We start from the raw sequence: 18,849 nt of genomic DNA, 5'->3' as shown, positions 1-18,849 counted from the left end.
GCAGCGAAATAACCCCTGACAGATGGACAATGTGGGCCTTATTTAGAGACCTCAAATGAAGGAGTGTCCGCCACCTTCCCAGGTAGTTATTCTTCATGTTTAGTTGGACTCCCAATTCTTATAATTTGAATCCATTGGTTTGAGCAGCAGAAAACAAGCTTGCTCCATATTCAGATAGTTGAAGATGGCGGTCATATCTCCTCTTTTCGAGGCTAAGCATGCCCAACTCCCTCGACTGTTCCTCATAAGGCTTGGTTCACAGTGGTGCAGTGGTTAAGAGCGGTAGTCTCGTAATCTGGTGAACCGGGTTCGCTTCCCCGCTCCTCCACATGCAGCTGCTGGGTGACCTTGGGCTAGTCACACTTCTCTGAAGTCTCTCAGCCCCACTCACCTCACAGAGTGTTTGTTGTGGGGGAAGAAGGGAAAGGAGAATGTTAGCCGCTTTGAGACTCCTTTGGGTAGTGATAAAGCAGGGTATCAAATCCAAACCTCTTCCTCCACCCTTGATCATCTTGGTTGCCCTCCTCTGCACATGTTCCAGCTTGTCAATATCCTTCTTAAATTGTGGTGCCCAGAACTGAACACAGTGCGGGTCTGACCAAGGCAGAACATAGTGATACTATTATTTCCCTTTGTCTGGACACTATACATCTGTTGATGCAGCCGAGAACTGGGCTACCTTCCCTGTTGCCCCCCACTGCATCACATTGGTGACTCATGACAGCAGTCACAAAATTTAAAGACACCTGCTTCTTGGGAGAAAAGCAATGACAAACCTAGACAGCATCTTAAAAAGCAGAGACATCACCTTGCCAACAAAGGTCCGTAAAGCTATGGTTTTCTCAGTAGTTATGTATGGAAGTGAGAGCTGGACCATAAAGAAGGCTGATCGCGGAAGAATTGATGCTTTTGAATTATGGTGCTGGAGGAGACTCTTGAGGGTCCCATGGACTGCAAGAAGATCAAACCTATCCATTCTTAAGGAAATCAGCCCTGAGTGCTCACTGGAAAGACAGATCCTGAAGCTGAGACTCCAATACTTTGGCCATCTTATGAGAAGAGAAGACTCCCTGGAAAAGACCCTGATGTTGGGAAAGATGGAGGGCACAAGGAGAAGGGGACGACAGAGGACGAGATGGTTGGACAGTGTTCTCGAAGCTACTAACATGAGTTTGACCAAACTGCGGGAGGCAGTAGAAGACAGGAGTGCCTGGCGTGCTCTGGTCCATGGGGTCACGAAGAGTCGAACACGACTAAACGACTAAACAACAACAACAAGACCCCTAGATCCTTTTCGCATGTCCTTGGCTCTGGCTCCCCCTACTGTTGGGCTCCCGACCAGTCGCAATGCACACCAGGCACCGCTGGTTGGAAACAAACTAGAGTAATTTAAGCTGGTAAGAGAGAAGAAATGCTGATCGCTACAATTTACTCATATAAACGGAACGAGTGTGAGCTGACTCAGAAAGAGGAAATGGATTTTGGTCTCCATTTAGAAAGAAAACCCCAGCAACAAAGGTCTTTTGCTGGGAACTTCCCTCTGGTTCAAGGCTGAAATTTGCCAGTCAGCCTCCAGAGTCTGCATGCTTTTCTCTTCCTCCTCTGCTTCGATGAAGGCAGCAACTGGCACAGCCACGCTGAAGCTGGCCATGAAATACAGCCTGGGGCTCGCTCTGCTCTTGATCTCCATTTTGCCCATGCAAACCGCGGGGGGCTTAAAGTGTGCTGAGAATGAATACCCGCTTTGGAACTCGAAGTGCTGCAGGAAATGTCCAGCAGGTAACTTAAGGCTGAAGGTAGGGTGTCAGGTGGTTGGCAAAGTCAGGTGGATGCTATTGGACCCCAACTCTCTCGCATCAACCCCCAACCAGGTTGGCCCATCAGACAGGGAAGATGGGTTGTGTGGTCCAAGATCATCCAGGGATGTCTGGCATTGGGGGAGCCATACGGACTAGAATGTTAGTTAGCAAAAAGGACTCCAAAACACAACAGGGGCAGGTAATCTGTGACTCCCCAGATGCTGGGCTGCAACGTTCATCAGCCCCCAGCCAGCTTGGTTCAAGGCAACACCTGGAGGGCCACAGAATCTCCAGTTGAGGTTAAATGGCAAAGTCTGTGTGTGTGTGTGTGTGTGTGTGTGTGAGAGAGAGAGAGAGAGAGAGAGAGAGAGAGAGAGAGAGAGAGGTTGCTTTCAGACTTGTTTATTGAGCACCCATCCCGATTTGTTTGCGGGGAGATTAGACCGGATGTTCCCAAACTTTGGTCCTCTGGCCACCCATGCCTCACTCAGGGGAGATTCGCACCGCATCTGTGGATTTGCGGTTGAAGGAGGAGGTGACACACCCGTCGCATAAAATACAGTGGTACCTCAGGTTACATACGCTTCAGGTTGCAGACTCCACTAACCCAGAAATAGTGCTTCAGGTTAAGAACTTTGCTTCAGGATGAGAACAGGAATCGTGCTCCGGCGGCACGGCAGCAGCAAGAGGCTCCATTAGCTAAAGTGGTGCTTTAGGTTAAGAACAGTTTCAGGTTAAGAACGGACCTCCGGAACGAATTAAGTACTTAACCCGAGGTACCGCTGTATCCCCATTGCTTTTTTAACTGTGTTGTTATTGCTTCTTTCATTTCTCTTCTTGCATTACGATCAGAAGTCTATTGGAATTCAAGTTGCAATACAATCAGATTCAACATCTAAGAGATATATTTGATGCAGCAAAAATATAATGAGAAACGATACAGCGTCTAGCACAGTGCACTGCAATTGGTGCAGAAGGAGAAGGGACTGGTCCAGCAAGACCTGTAGCTATTTTTCCATGGGTGGGACGGAGCAGTGAGAGATGGGGAAGCCCTGGATTAGGCAATGCCCGGTATTTACTGAGCAATTCCTTCCAAGTTGTTTGTGGGGTGGTTAGATGTTACTTCAAGCAGATCTTTATCCCCTGCCTTTCATGTGTTTCCCCATCAGTTTCCTCATGGCAAAATCTCTGAACCTTTTATCGGGGGGGGGGGGGTTGCAGAAAGAAGGGTTGGTGCATAAGAGTGCCAACCATGCAACCTTGATTTGCCCGCATGTGCTTAAATCCAAAAATAGTGATAATCTGGATTGCAGGGAACGGGAGGGAAGACCCTATAATGGAACGGGATTTTGTTAGTCATTTATTTATTGCAATGCACTCTTTGTGGGGCTGCAATGGAAGAAGACTGAGAAAATTTGATTGGTCCAAAACTCAGCAGCCAGATTTCTGGTTAGCTTTCTGTTTAGATAACCCCTGTTTTGAAACAGCTTTAGTGGCTGCCATTTCATTCTGGGCCCAATTCAAGGTGCTCACATTGGTGTTTAAAGCCCTCCGTGGCCTAGGCCCCGAATACCAGAAAGACCATTTCCTTCGCTGCAGACCCTCTGGGTTTCTGAGTTGGTCTGAAGGGGACCCTCATGGTAGTTCCTCCGTCCTTAGAGGTTCAGTGAGGGTAGCAGCCCAGGAGAGGGCCTTCTCTGTGGTGGCCCCTCAGTTGTGAAACTCCCTCCTCATGGAGGTGCGCCTGGTGTCCTCACCACACAGCTTCCACTGAATGCTGAAGACACACCTCTTCCCCCTGGCTTTTGAGGTGTACAGTATATTTTTCAGGCCCACTTTTTGTGATTCCACGTTGTTCCAGACTGTTTGGGTGAAAATACAAGAATCCGAAACACCCAGCTACATTTGAAACGTTTGGGGATTGTTTTACCAGTGTGTGTCCCTGCCCTCCGCCCCCTTTTCTCAGCACCCCTTTTTCTTCTGTTTAGGAAAAGAGTTGGCAAAACGTTGCACGGTGTCTACCGACTCAACCTGTGAGCCATGCGACCACGGCTACTACAATGAGGGCTACACCGAATTGAGGTGCAAGCGTTGCACAACCTGCTCCAAAGGTGAGGTCCTGTTCACACACACACACACACACACACACACACACACACACAAATGTGCCTCAGAATATGTGGGGAAATGAGCATGACTGGGAATGGGAGGAAATGAAATTGACAGATCTGTCGCCCCAGAAGAGAGAGTAAGGCAGACACCAAGCCAGACTGAACATAATAATAATAATAATAATAATAATAATAATAATAATAATAATAATAAATGTATGAGTTTGGGGTGCTAAGATAGGTGCTAGACCCCTCTAATCCCAGCAAGCATTAGAATTTAATCAAGGTGTCTAATTCTTGGAATAGCCAGGCTGACACCAAGCCAGACTGAACATCATCATCATCATCATCATCATCATCATCATCAATGTATGAGTTTGGGGTGCTAAGATAGGTGCTAGACCCCTCTAATCCCAGCAAGCATTAGAATTTAATCAAGGTGTCTAATTCTTGGAATAGCTTGGTGTGAGATGGCAAATCCCTCCATCAAGGACAGAGTTTGGAGTTGAAAGGGGCAGTGGCATGACCAAGAAATAAAGCAGCAAACTGGAGAGAGAGTCAGAGAAATGTCTGAGAGCTGTGTTTGATTTCTGTTTGAATCCAAGGCTGCGGCTTTGGAAGAAACAAGACCCTTTTGGGGTGTTAATGCTGTGAACTCGTCCACTGCAGGCTCAGCTTATAAATAAACCATAGATCATAAAGACACCTCAGTCTCCGCTGTGCCTCATTCCAAAGGGAAACACGAACCCTGGGATATCGTGCTGCTCAGAGATTGGGGTGGAATACAGCATATTATTATTTAGACTGGTGGGTTTTCTTTCAAAGAGTGGTGGATATCTTCAACAAACACACCATTATGATGTTTGAGGCAGCTTTACTTGGACATAATAACAGCAGACACCGGGGAGGTAAAGAAGGAAAGGGGACCCCAGACCATTAGGTCCAGTCGTGGCCGACTCTGGGGTTGCGGCGCTCATCTCGCTTTATTGGCCAAGGGAGCCGGTGTACAGCTTCTGGGTCATGTGGCCAGCATGACTAAGCCGCTTCTGGCAAACCAGATCAGCGCACGGAAACGCCATTTACCTTCCCGCCAGAGTGGTACCTATTTATCTACTTGCACTTTGACGTGCTTCCGAACTGCTAGGTTGGCAGGAGCAGGGACTGAGCAACGGGAGCTCACCCCGTCGCCGGGATTCGAACTGCTGACCTTCTGATCGGCAAGTCCTAGGCTCTGTGGTTTAACCCACAGCGCCACCTGCGTCCCTAGACACCGGGGAACCCCCCCACAAAAGACCTGTAAATTACACAGGCTTTTATAGAGGCATTCCCGAGCCTTAGTGTTACACGTGCATAGAAAATAGGTTAGGTTCTCAGAGGCAAAGCATGCCTGCATTATCAGAGCTGGACGCCGGATTTGGTGGGAAGAAAATGGTGCCTACTTTCTGTCAGACCATCTCAAGGCCAAGACCTTCCTGCACAAACATTCCTGACATGTCCTTAAGACACTTTGAGTAAGGAGGTCCTCCGAACAATGTCCTCTTGCACACTCATGTGCACCTCTCACCACATGTAGTCTATCTATCCCAGCATATACTATAATTCTCACTACATTTTCCGGGACCGGAATGGAGGTTCAGAATCAGCCCTCCAGACTCCTAATGGGACCTTCTCTGCAAGTGCCTTACGCTCTGTCTGCTCTGAGCATAGGCTCTCAGCCAAATCCTGATCCCTGGGACCTCTTTTCTGCTGCCACTGATCTATGGCATCTTTCCCCCCAAAATCTGCTTTCCACCAGATCAGGCCAGTGGTTTATCGCCTACAGGAGTGGGGAGCCACCTTCTTTTCAGCTAGCACATCTCGTTCCATCTTCATTTTTTTCTTTTTTCTTCTGCAGACAAGGGACTCCAGGAGAAGGAGTCATGTAAAACAACCTCCAACACAGTCTGCACCTGCCTCCCAGGCTATTTTCCAGCCAGTGGAAATTTTGGCGAAAAGAGTGAGTACTGGGTTTTCTGAAGTCCAAGGTGGTCTGTCTAAATATATTGATAGTGGAAGCCACTTCTTGACTGTTCCTAGCCAAAGTAGGAAGTGACATGGCCAGCACGAATCCAGCCTGCTCCAGTATTGCCTTATTTCTTAGGGATTTATTGCAGATATTAATGCCGCACAGTTTGAAGCGACTGGATGCATAAGAACTGACTCCTTTCGGGAGAAATCATTCTCCAGACCCATAAAGATATGATTCAAAGTTTTACTGGCAGAACTTGCTTCGTAACAGAATTAAAACATCAAATGTACATAAAAAATGTCTTGCGCTGTCCAGCACATGCTCAGCATCTTACAAAATATGAAATAATTTCAACAGACCTAGAAGCAGAGGTCTGTCTCTTCCCACAGCATCAATTTTCTCTCTCTCCGTCAGAGAGGGTCTTTCACATGTTCTTTTCTCTCTCTCCGTCAGAGAGGGTCTTTCACATGTTCTTACTTCACAGAGCCTTGAGACAAAAGACACGAAGGCAACTCCCCACAAAATGGAGATTTGCAACCCAATACCTTCATCGCATGATCTAAGGTTACAACACTCACACGTTAGCTACCAAAGAACACCAATTAGTTAGTTAATAATCAACTCAGCAAGAGCTCAGAGTGCTCTTCTGGGCTTTCATAATGGGGGATAGTCCCCACGTTAAATCTTTTCACCAATACACATTTAGGCATTCTAATTTCAGTGTCAGTTATTAAACTATTATAATTAACAGGACTATCCACACTTACCTTTCCTTCACACTTTGCAAGAATGAGCCAAGTACTTGTTTGTTTGTTTGTGCAGTTTTCCCCACAAAAACCTGCACTTTACAGCTGAATGGGAAGAAACGTTAATCCACGGAAAACCTGAATTGCTTGTTTGTTGTGATTCAGCTTTAAAGAGCAGGTTTTTGCAGCGAAAGCTCTGGAGCTTTAAAGTGTGGCCCTGTGTCTGCAAAGTGCAGGGCAAAATTAAGTGTGGACAAGCCGTTAGTTCGCTTTTTAAAAACTGTTTTGTTTCTTATCATTTCAGTCTGTAAATCCTGTCCCAGTGGACAGTTTCTCAAAAGAGGGGATGTGAAATGTCAGTCTCGGCCAGAGTAAGTATTGTCCAGCAAAAGATAATATTTAAGGGCAGCTGATGTTGGTAGGGTCAACAGAATTGGGATAGATGATAGACAGACAGACAGACAGACAGATAGATAGATACTCAGATTTACATTTATTTATTACATTTATGTACATTTTCTTATAAGGAATTCTCCTCTCTCCATTTCACCCTCACAACAACCTGGTGAGGTAGGTTAGGCTGAGAGACAGTGACTGGCCCAAGGTCATAACCATTTTATTTTATAAAACAAAACATATACTTGTTAATGGCAAAATAGGTTTCACATGTATAAAAGCTCATTGCACAAACTTTAATACATAAACCTCCATAATTAAAACATATATCAATAATAATAATAATAATAATTTGTAGTCATTTTTATAATTTTAAGTTGTTTAAAACTGTTCTAATATTGTGTTTTAATACTAATGTCATGTTTTACTTGTTGTAATTGTTTTAATTGCTGTAGTCTTAAACATACACATCCTCAGGTATTAAAAGCAGTAAGGCTTAGCGCCTTAGGCCGGGTACCAAGACAATCCAATAAAGGCATTAAAATATAAGCATTTAAAAACGCAATTGAGAAATTCCATTAAAACAAAATATAGAAAATTAAACTGGAGACTTGGGGTCATGAGATCAAGGGAACACCTGTGAAAATGCCAATACAGAGGGGGCCTGAATTATCCTAAAAATATTGAAATGTTCTTCTTCTTTTCTGCTCGCAACTTTCCTCTGTGGATCCAAGAGTGACGACTGTCACACGTCAGCCTAGTTCAGAACGGGGGGATGGTGTGTCGACTACGGACCCCACATTTACTCGCACTGTTTCGTCCACTCGTGTGAAAGTGATGGATCCAGGAGTATCCGGAGCGTTAGGACCCGAGAGCCGGAGTAAGGGGGAGAAATGTCAATTCCTCTGCTAATTTCTCTTGTTCCGTTGCTTTCAATTGGGGGGTCACCAACATGGTGCCTGTAAGTGCAATGGTGCCCTTAAGGTCTTTTCCTGGTGCTCACAAAGACTCTGAGCCCCACCCCCTTGAAAATGATGCAGAGCTGAAGGAGGAAGTTGGAAATGCGACACTCTTCCCCACTTCCTTTTTCAGCTCTATGTGCTTTTCAAGCCTCAGGTTAACCCTGCAGGCTCCACCAATCACCCAACTCACTTTTCCAAAGGATTTGTGTGTGCCCACTTTCTGTCTCTTGGGAGAAGGGAGAAGTGACCAGAGGAGCTGCTCAAAAGTCCAAATGTACCCCCCAACCAAAAAATGTTGGCATCCCCGTTTCTAGTTTTCCACGTGCTCGCTCTGGCCCTTACTTCATTCTTTTTCAATCCCGTCTTAAAGCAGATAATCTACACATACAGTGGTGCCCCGCAAGACGAATGCCTCGCAAGACGGAAAACCCGCTAGACGAAAGGGTTTTCCGTTTTGGAGGTGCTTCGCAAAACGAATTTGCTATGGGCTTGCTTCGCAAGACGAAAATGTCTTGCGATTCCTGGGTCCCCCCCCCCCCTTTTCCCCAAGCCCCTAAGCCGCTTAACAGCTGTTCGCTAAGCCGCTTAACAGCTGATCTAAGCCGCTTATCAGCTGATCTAAGCCGCTAATAGCCTTTTAGCAGCTAATCCGCTAATCCCTTAAGCCTTTAATAGCCGCTAATAGCCTTTTAGCAGCTAATCCGCTAATCCCTTAAGCCTTTAATAGCCGCTAATAGCCGCTAAACCGCTAATAGCGCTAATAGTGCTAATCCGCTAATGGGCTTGCTTCGCAAGACGAAAAAAACCGCAAGACGAAGAGACTCGCGGAACAGATTCTTTTCGTCTTGCGAGGCACCACTGTATTCTGCAAAATATACATTTTTTAAATCTTACCCCAAAATGACTTAATAGATGCAGCAATTCCAAAACATGTAGGGCCCAGACTATGGGTTATAGCCAATGCTACCCTACTCAGAGTAGACCCATTTAAATTAATGAATCTTAGTTAGCCATGAGCAGCATTGAGCACCTGCCCTGTTATTGGATCTAACTTAGGGTCATTCATATTAATGTGTCTCAGTATCCATGATTAAACGGCCCGTGGGTGGCACTGTTGGTTAAACCACAGAGCCTAGGGCTTGCCGATGAGAAGATCGGCAGTTTGAATCCCCACCATGGGGTGGGCTCCCGTTGCTCGGTCCCTTCTCCTGCCAACCTAGCAGTTTGAAAGCACGTCAAAGTGCAAGTAGATAAATAGGTACCGCTCTGCCGGGAAGGTAAACCGTTTCCTTGCGCTACTCTGGTTTGCCAGAAGCGGCTTAGTCATGCTGGCCACATAACCCGGAAGCTGTATGCCGGCTCCCTTGGCCAATAAAGCGAGATGAGCGCCGCAACCCCAGAGTCGGTCACCTAATGGTCAGGGGTCCCTTTATCCATGATTACCAGCAATCCTATCCATGATTACCAGCAAGTAATCCCCATTGAACTAAATGGGGCTTGCTGCTGAGTCGATAAGCATAAGGTTGTACTTAGGGGCACTTTGCGCCCATTGAAACCATAGAATGGTAAGAGTTGGAAGGGGCACAAAGGGACATCTAGGCCAACCCCTGCAACAGGACTTAAGTCATGATTCCAAACTGAATTTGTAATCTATTTCCCCCTTTCCAATCATCCACACCTTTTTTCTTTTTTATTGGAAAATTCTGAACATCTCTGAGCCACTCTGAGGTGGCATTTGGAGAGTTAACTCCTAGCTTAATAGCTGATGCAATGAGCCCTTAAAATCTCCCCCCAGACAGCTTTAATGTTTGACCTCTCTCCTCTGTCTTTCAGTGTTGGTACTGATCATCTCCATCACTGCAGTGCTGCTTCTTGCAGTGGGAGGGGTGGCCTATTTTCTAATTTGGGGAAAATCCAAGAGGAAAAAGGTGGAGGTCAAGGCAAGGACTGAGGCACTGTCAAGAATGCTTCAGGAAGGTATGTCCAGAGCGAGAATGAATGACACAAAAACAAAGCAGCAGTATTTATTTGTTTATGTATTGCATTTGTAATTTTAAAAAATCTGCCCTTATTCCCTTATGTGGAACACAAGAGCCCTTATAGAGTCCTTTGTAGGTTCTCCATCGGTCGGAGAAAATAACAGAGGCCAGCCAGAGAATACTGAGAAGCAAAGCAGCTAGTAAGCCTGATCTTTATTGAACTGTTGCAGCAGAGTGCTCCCCTCACACGCAGGAAAGGAGGATGACCCCGAAATAAGGTGTGCCCACCCTTATATAGACATTTTAAATTGCCTTCCCTGGCGCTCAAGACCACCCCCCAGATACATCATACCTACATCACAGAAAGGGCGGTCTACAACAGAAATCTGAGTGTGTTGTTTATCTCCTGTCTGGCAGGTTACCTGTTAATGGTCACTTGATTGGATACCCTGGGGAGCCTGGCCAGTCTTTTGTAATGATAAATACTTAGTTCCTGAGCCAGGTCACAGGCTCACCCTATTCATACACAGACATACCCTTAAGACAGGATTTGTGAACGAAAAGACAATGGGGAGGCTTTTCCATTTTCCTTCAACCTTGCAGAGAAATATTTGAGGTCAATTTGGGAGGGACAAAATGGTTTCAGGACTTTTTCTGTGGGGTTTCAGACATGTGGTTTATATATGCAGTTATGAACATTTATTATATATATAGCCTTAAATTTTTTATTTCACATTTATATCTCACCTTTGTCTCCAAGGAGCTCAAGGTGGCAATGCATAGTTCTCTCTTTGCTTCTGTTTAACCCCCCCTCTCTGCTTCTGTTTAACCCCCCCCCCCAACAACCCTGTGAGGTAGGGTAGTCTGAGAGGCAGTGACTGGCCCAAAGTCACACCCAATGAGCTGTGGGGCTGAGTGGGGCTGAGTGTCCTAGCCTGACACTCTTAACTATTAAACCACACTGGCTATGTGCTTTCTGAAACAATATGCAAACCAAAACACAGCTAGCCTTTAAAACTCCTACGGAGAGCTGCAATTCCAGGAGTAGTTTGACATCAACCCCTCTTCTCCCAGGGAACTCTGGGAATTCCCGCTCTTTGAGGGGAGTAGCGGGTTTCCTAACAACAACCAGCACCTTTAACCAAATTACAACTCCCATAATTCTTTGGGGGCAGCCATGACAGTTTAAAGTGGTATCGCAGCACTTAAAGTGAATGTGGCTTCGGTGAAGCTTCCGAAATCTGGTTTCCTTCGGAAACTGCGGGACTATAACTCCTGTCACCTGGTTGGAGCTTTTGGAAACCAGAACCCAACAATTTATAGACGACCACTTGTTCTTTGGCTCTGATCTGGATCAGAAAGTCCATGTTCTAAGATGACCTTCTCCAGTTTTAGACACAGGATATGCTTTCTGCGCACAGGTTTTTCCTCACACCTTATAAATACCCTGATTTAAGCTGGACATCCCGGAATTACAGAAGTCATTCTTGGCTTCTGATTGGATCCTGGAATGTCCCGTTTTTTGGGGCTTGGCTCTCTGACACAAGTGAGCTGGCTTGCGCCAGTGCACCAGAACAAAAGGGGTTTGGTTTTTGGTCTCACGCTCTGACACTGGTCAACTGGTTCCTGCGAGAGCTCAGGACCAAAAAAACCGAAGCATCCCAATTTGGATCACCCAGATGTTGAAGCTTATGCTTACCTGTCTTCTCCACCTTCACCTTTGCAATTCCCTCCTCCTCATCTTTCAGAGGGAAGAAGCAGTTACCGAATTCCCATCCAGGAGGAGCAAGTCGACAGCAAATCAACCTTTGTGCAAAACTAACCTTCCCCAAGATGAAGAAGAAAAATTCGCAACTTTAACCTCTGAGCCAAAAGTCATGGACTTCAAGATTCTTGACCCCTGGTCATTCTTCCTCCCCCCCTTAACACCCCTTTTTTTGTTTTATTCATACTTTAAAGCCATGTTTCTCAACTAGTTGGGCATATGAAGATCTTGGGTGTGTTTGTTTCAACAACAACAACAAAAAGTAAATATACGTAAATAAGAAAAATCAAAAGTCACAAAATTTCAATCCATTTGGAAATTCAAAAGAACGAATTAGGGGAGCCAGGTTTGAAAGGAGTGTGGTGGGGTCTTTTATTTTAGCCACAAGTGGCTATTAAAAAAATAAAACTGAGAAACACTGCCTTAAAGCAATATTCGAGAACTCCTGATATTGCTGGACTACAACTCCCATCGTCCCTGACCATTGGCCATGCTTGCTGGGGCTGATGGGAGTTGGAGTCCCAGCAACATGATTCCTTAACCCAACCCTATAGATCTGTGTTGGCATCAGTGCCTTAAGTTACCGTATTTTTTGCTCTATAAGACTCACTTTTCCCCTCCTAAAAAGTAAGGGGAAATGTGTGTGCGTCTTATGGAGCAAATGCAGGCTGCGCAGCTATCCCAGAAGCCAGAACAGCAAAAGGGATTGCTGCTTTCACTGCGCAGCGATCCCTCTTGCTGTTCTGGCTTCCGAGATTCAGAATATTTTTTTTATTGTTTTCCTCCTCCAAAAACTAGGTGCGTCTTGTGGTCTGGTGCGTCTTATAGAGCGAAAAATACGGTACATTAAAGTGATAACAATGCATTGTTAACGTTCTACCGACTTGCCCTTAGGTAGATCTAGTATTCCCCCTATTTTAAAACAAATTCATGTCTGGAGGACAACCCCTTCCACCAGCCCCAAGGGATTCCTTCCACATTGGAAAGGTGAGCTTGGCGGCATTAGAAATAGGGATGTTTAGTTACCTGTATCAGGTTGGACTAAGCGTTGATCCCTTTAGTAATAATAGTTCAAAAACCACCAGTAGCTTACACTTGGGGTCGACCCATTGAAACCATTGGGAGCCAGGTTAGTCTAGAACTCAGGAATAGATTCAAGACAGCCAAAAAGAAGTACACAGCGTAATAGACTGTGGAACTCTCTCCCACAAGAGCCAGTGGTGGCTTTAAAAGAGAGGAAATCCAGTGAGGAGCAGGCCTTTGATGGCTACCAGCCAAAATGGCTATGTTCTTCCTCCGCTGTGAGAACAGGATCCTGTTCCAGAAGGTTCTTCTTATGTTCTTTGCCATCACTATTAACTTTAATGGGTCTACTCTGAGTAGGACTAGCATTGGCTATGGCTGTGCAGGCACATAGACCCATGTTTTCCTATCTGCTTCCAGTGTGAGCTCGGGGGGGGGGGGTTATATCCAACTTTTAAGTTTCTTACTGCCATTTCAGTCGGCATTTGTAAGTTTCCTTAACACCACAGGTGCTGAAAACGTGTCTGTATTTCATTATTTTATTTTGTACAGCACCTGGTTATTTCAGGTGCTTTATATGTAATAAACACGGCAGTTATTCCATGTTAAACAAATGTGGAGTTTTGGAGTGTGCATTTGAGGAGAAGCGGCCAACCATTTTTTTTGACTTAATGTTTGGTTGTGGGGTAAAACACTTCAAAGCAACGATTGCCTATGAGTTTCTCGCAAGGCGTGTTTTGCTTGACGATGGCTTAAACAGATTGCAGCAAATTTACGGTGTGTTCCTTTCGGAAATATTAGGTTTGGTTCCAATTTGAAAGACCCAAAGATAAGTAAAATATTTTAGGGGTGTTCTCTTAAACCATCCTTGCAACAAAGTGTACTAAAGTTATTAGCCTGTAATTTGTTTTTATTAATTCATTAATATTTTTTTATTTTACCCGCCTGCTGGGACTGTCCAAAGAGGGTGTCAGTGGGGAAAAGGGGGCACTGCCCTACCATGCTCAGCCTGCCCCCACCCACCTGCTTTCTTACCACCTCCCAGCTTCCTCCTCCTTATTCTCAGACTTGCCCCTTGTAGAACTCAGCAGGGGAGGAAGATGGGGACAGAACCAGAATTAGTTGGCTCTGACTGCCATTGGCTCTGGTTCTGCCTGTCGTCATTGTCCCCTGGCTCCGCCTACTATGTTGGGCATACAGGAAGGGAGGTCAGTCTGGTAGCGACAAGGGGCAGGGCCTTTTCTGTGGTGTCCACATGATTACAGAACTCTCTCTCTCCTGAGATATACAATCGGCCCTCTGGGAACAAATGCAGGAGTGCAATTAATTAGAGCAGGTATAGGCAAACTCGGCCCTCCAGATGTTTTGGGACTACAACTCCCATGATACCTAGCTAACAGGACCAGTGGTCAGGGATGATGGGAGTTGTAGTCCCAAAACATCTGGAGGGCCGAGTTCGCCTATGCTTGAATTAGAGGTTCCAGTAGGCTGTCACCTTTTTTTTAATCTTATACTGGCAGAGCTGGCTGTGATATATTAAGTTGATTTTTTAAAGTGTAGCCCAAATGTCAGAGTTAACAGAGAAGCAGAGAATTAAAGAGTTGGAAGGCACCCCAAGCATCGCCTAGTCCAACCCCCTGAAATGCATCTTGAATTTTGACAATTCATTGGGAGGTGGAGGTTGTTTTTTTATTTACCTGTGGAATAGATATATTTTCCGTTTTGCTTTTCGGCGGATATTCTACACAGCCAGCTCTTGCACCCCAGGAGTGACAAACACCTGAATGTTGGGCAGCTACCGTAACAAATAAAAACGTATTCAGTTCTGTCTGTGTGGTGATTAAACTAACCTCACTTTAGTTTCTAATCCAGATTAATTCATCCGGATTAAAAGAATGACCTTGTTTGGGCCAGACTAGTCCAGCTGGGTGGCAGCCAAGGAAGCGGAACATTGGAAGACTCCAGACAAGACAAAAGGAAGAAGGACCTCTTAGTTAAACTATGGAACTCATTGCCACAGGAGGCAGGGATGGCCACCAATTTGAATGGTTTAGACAAATTGGGTTAGACAAATTCACAGAAGACCAGGCTGTTCTTCTGGCCATGATGGCTCTGCTCTGTCACCACAGCTGGAGGCAGCAAACCTTCTGAATACCAGTTGCTGGAAACCATAGCAGGCGAGAGGGTTCTTGGGCTCAGGTCCTGCTTGTTTTGAGCTCACCATTTGGGCATCTGGTTAGCCACTGTGAGAACAGGATGCTGGACTAGATGGGCCTTTGGCCTGATCCAGCAGGGCTTATGTTCTTAAGGGTGGGATATCATTATTTTTTTCCAGTCCTAGGGGTTGTATATCAACGAACTCTACTCAGAGTAGACCCACTGAAGTAAACAGACCTGTTTCTGTCCGTAGCTGAACATCATTTCCCCTTTTGGAGATGCAAAGAGGTTGAAGGAACATTTTTTTCATATGTGGTGGACTTGTAAAAGCGTACAGTGGTACCTCGGGTTAAGTACTTAATTCGATCTGGAGGTCTGTTCTTAACCTGAAACTGTTCTTAACCTGAAGCACCACTTTAGCTAATGGGACCTCCTGCCGCCACTGCGCTGCAGAAGCACAATTTCTTTTCTCAACCTGAAGCAAAGTTCTTAATCTGAAGCACTATTTCTGGGTTAGCGGAGTCTGTAACCTGAAGTGTATGTAACCTGAAGCGTATGTAACCCGAGGTACCACTGTATTGGGAAATGATCCATAATGAATGGGGGGGTGTGTTTTAAAGTACTCCCCCCCACCCCCAAACCCAGAGTCCTTTCTGTTGGGGATAATTCAGACTGAAATTCCCAGGTGTCAAAAAAGGTTATTTATGTATGCCACTACTGCAGCCCGTGTTTAGTTAGCCCTCAAATGGAAAACGAGCGAGATCCCAACCAAAGAAGAGTGGCAACTCAAGTTGACAGAATATGCGCAGCCTACAGACTTAACATATAGAATAAGAGAACAAGAAGGACATACATTTAGAGAAGATTGGAAAAGGTTTATTGAATATATGGGAAATAACTGTGTACAGCTGAAAACGCTGGCAGCATTAAGGTAGATTCAACAGCGTAAATAGGTTTTGATAGATGGAATACTGAATGGTATAGAGGTAAAGGTAAAGGGACCCCTGACCATTAGGTCCAGTCATGGCCGACTCTGGGGTTGCGGCCCTCATCTCGCTTTATTGGCCGAGGGAGCCGGCGTACAGCTTCTGGGTCATGTGGCCAGCATGACTAAGCCACTACTGGCGAACCAGAGCAGCGCACGGAAACACCGTTTACCTTCCCACCAGAGCAGTACCTATTTATCTACTTGCACTTTAACGTGCTTTCGAACTGCTAGGTTGGCAGGAGCAGGGACCGAGCAACGGGAGCTCACCCCGTCACGGGGATTCAAACCGCCAACCTTCTGATCGGCAAGTCCTAGGCTCTGTGGTTTAACCCACAGCGCCACCCGCGTCCCTGGACACTGAATGGTATAGTTTCTGTAAAATATGCAGGGATTTATGATATGCAGAATGAACCATGGAAAGAGAAGAATGGAACTGATATTTTAAGGATGTAAAATTATTATATTATAATAATTATATTATATTATATTATATTATATTATATTATATTATATTATATTTATTAATGCATCCTTTCCCCCAAAGTGAACAGACCTCTGGGAAGCTCTTAAGCAGGACAATAATGGTCGTGTTTGCCACCCTCTCCTTCTGTTGCCAACACAACATCTTGTGTTAGCCCGAGATGCTTCCTCTTGGCAGACAGATACCTGCCGGCTGGCGGCTTCAGTAGGTGACAGACATCCTTCAGTGTTTCTCCTCCTACCCCATTTTCCATAAGAAACAGCTCGGGCAGAGAGGCTGCCTACGCAAAGAAAAAAATCTGGCAGCTTCCTGGCTCTTAAAATAGCTAACGAGCGGCTGCCTCCATCCTGCCACCGTTGATCTTATCTGTTGGCGTGATGAAGAGGGACTTTACCTTTCTAGAGATACTGGTATCAGCACAATTTCTCTTCCTGTTCTCAGATGAAGCCTGCAAGCTTTGCTCTCTGCAGAATGAGGCTTCCCAGACAAGCAGAGGCCTCTGTCTAAGTTCAGTCAAGAGTGTCAGAAGGTTTTACTAAAAGTCCATCTAGCTCAGCACCCTGCTTCCAAGAGAGCACAGCCCGGCGGTCTTGCAAAGCTGTCACGGTCCGGTTCATGGGCGATCGAAGTCCTGGCAGGGGGCGTCAGGACCGGGGGCAAGATGGCAGGGTGGGAACAGGAATGGGGCTCCAGAAGCCAGGAGTCAGGAAGTCAAGAGTACGAGGGTCAAAGAGCTGGGAGTCAAAAAGCCAAGGGTCCGAGGGTCAGGAAGCAAGGAGGCACGAAGTCAGGGGTCCAAGGATCAAGAAGGAGTCAAGGGTCCGAGGATCAAGGAGCAGGGAGTCAAGAAGCCAAGGTTCAAGGATCAGGAAGCAAGAAGCCAAACACAGCAAGGCAGGCAGCATGCTGCTGTGGCAAAGAGCCAAAGGCAAATGCTGACCTTATATCCCTTCCCAGCTCTCGCCACCAGGTGCTATGAGTTACCAATCGGCCTCACCTCTTCAGAAGAAACTTGCCTCTTCAGAACAAACTTAGGAAGGCCCCAGTCCTGCGAAGCCCTACTGGTCACAGGGCCCGGCTCCTGCACGCACACCTGACAAAAGTTTACCATCAGCGCCCAAAGGGCAAAGAATTTGTGAAACTCACATTTTAAGGCACTGAAGGCAGTGGAGGGCAAGGGAGTTCACTGGCGGAGGAAGGGGGATTCGGAGGGTGCAATCTGCCCTGGGTGTCATTCCTGAGGGGGAGTGACATAGTTCCCCCCCGGGTTGCTCTCCCCGCCCATGTGGGCAACTAGCCCTATGCCCCTGGGTGCACAGCATGTGCGCCGCTCCATGTGCCGGAGCAGCTAGCTCCGCCTTTGAGGGAATTCTGCATTTGTTTGTTTGTTTGTTTGTTTTGTTTGGGATTTTTACATACATTATATTATCTCCTTCCAGTGGGAATTCTGCATTATATACAAGGTTAGTCCTCTTCAGAGTAGACCCATTGAAAAAAATGGGCATGACTAACTTTTTGTTTTGTTTTGTTTTAAATGCTTTATTATTCATTTTCCATATATATACAACACAAAGTCATCTTCATTTCAGTCAGTCCAATAAAGATATCACAAAGGATACGTACAATTTCAACTTACGTGCTTTCTACACGAACCGGTGACTTCCCATCCTCTCCATATTTTCCTTTATATTAAACATCTTGCTTTAATTTGTCATTCCTACTTTGTAAAAATTCTCTTTTCTATTTCGATATCGTATTCCACCATATGTATTGTTTATAGAAATCATTCGAAGGCAACTACCGTGTTTAGATTACAACTGCTTTTCAAATAATTTTTGAAATTACCTCATTCTAGAATGAACTCCTGTCTGGGCTTGTCTCTGATTCTTTACGAAAAAGAGGCTAATTCTGCATATTCTGTCAATTTGGATAACCATTCAGCTCTGGTAGGGAATTTGTCATTTTTCCAATATGTCGCAATAGGCACCTTTTCAGCCGCGGTTGCATACAAATTTTTTTTCCTTATGACCTTGGGGATGTCCATGCCTGTAATACCCAGAAAAAACGCTTGACTAACTTAAGGCCCATTAGTTTTAAGGGGTCTCCTGTTGAGTTAAACCTTGCAGGCTTCTGTAACTAAATTACACAGCCGGTGAAGAATAAGATCCTTTCATCAGCCACGAAACTACTACAGAGACCCACTTTGTTAGGTGGTCCACAGTACTAACTTATCAGAGCTCCCGTTGCTCAGTCCCTGCTCCTGCCAACCTAGCAGTTCGGAAGCATGTCAAAGTGCAAGTAGATAAATAGGTACCGCTCCAGTGGGAAGGTAAACGGCTTTTCTGTGTGCTGCTCTGGTTCACCAGAAGCGGCTTAGTCATGCTGGCCACATGACCCGGAAGCTGTACACCGGCTCCCTCGGCCAATAAAGCGA

The 18,849-nt window shown here is 45.7% G+C and overlaps 1 protein-coding gene across 1 annotated transcript; it reads left to right on the top strand.

The window, feature by feature from the left end:
* Positions 1-1,512: 1,512 nt before the first annotated feature.
* On the top strand, positions 1,513-11,888 carry TNFRSF4 (TNF receptor superfamily member 4). Its single transcript, XM_083454278.1, has 7 exons — positions 1,513-1,779; positions 3,788-3,910; positions 5,805-5,906; positions 6,969-7,035; positions 7,795-7,940; positions 9,856-9,999; positions 11,750-11,888. Exons 1-7 carry the CDS (start codon positions 1,584-1,586, stop codon positions 11,821-11,823), a joined length of 852 nt encoding a protein of 283 aa, XP_083310404.1. The 5' UTR covers positions 1,513-1,583; the 3' UTR covers positions 11,824-11,888.
* Positions 11,889-18,849: the final 6,961 nt, after the last annotated feature.

Source organism: Podarcis tiliguerta (assembly GCF_965153285.1).
Source record: "Podarcis tiliguerta genome assembly, chromosome: 8".
Taxonomy (NCBI): domain Eukaryota; kingdom Metazoa; phylum Chordata; class Lepidosauria; order Squamata; family Lacertidae; genus Podarcis; species Podarcis tiliguerta.
The sequence above is the reverse complement of the archived record's forward strand: the minus strand, read 5'-3'. Positions and strand labels throughout refer to the sequence as shown.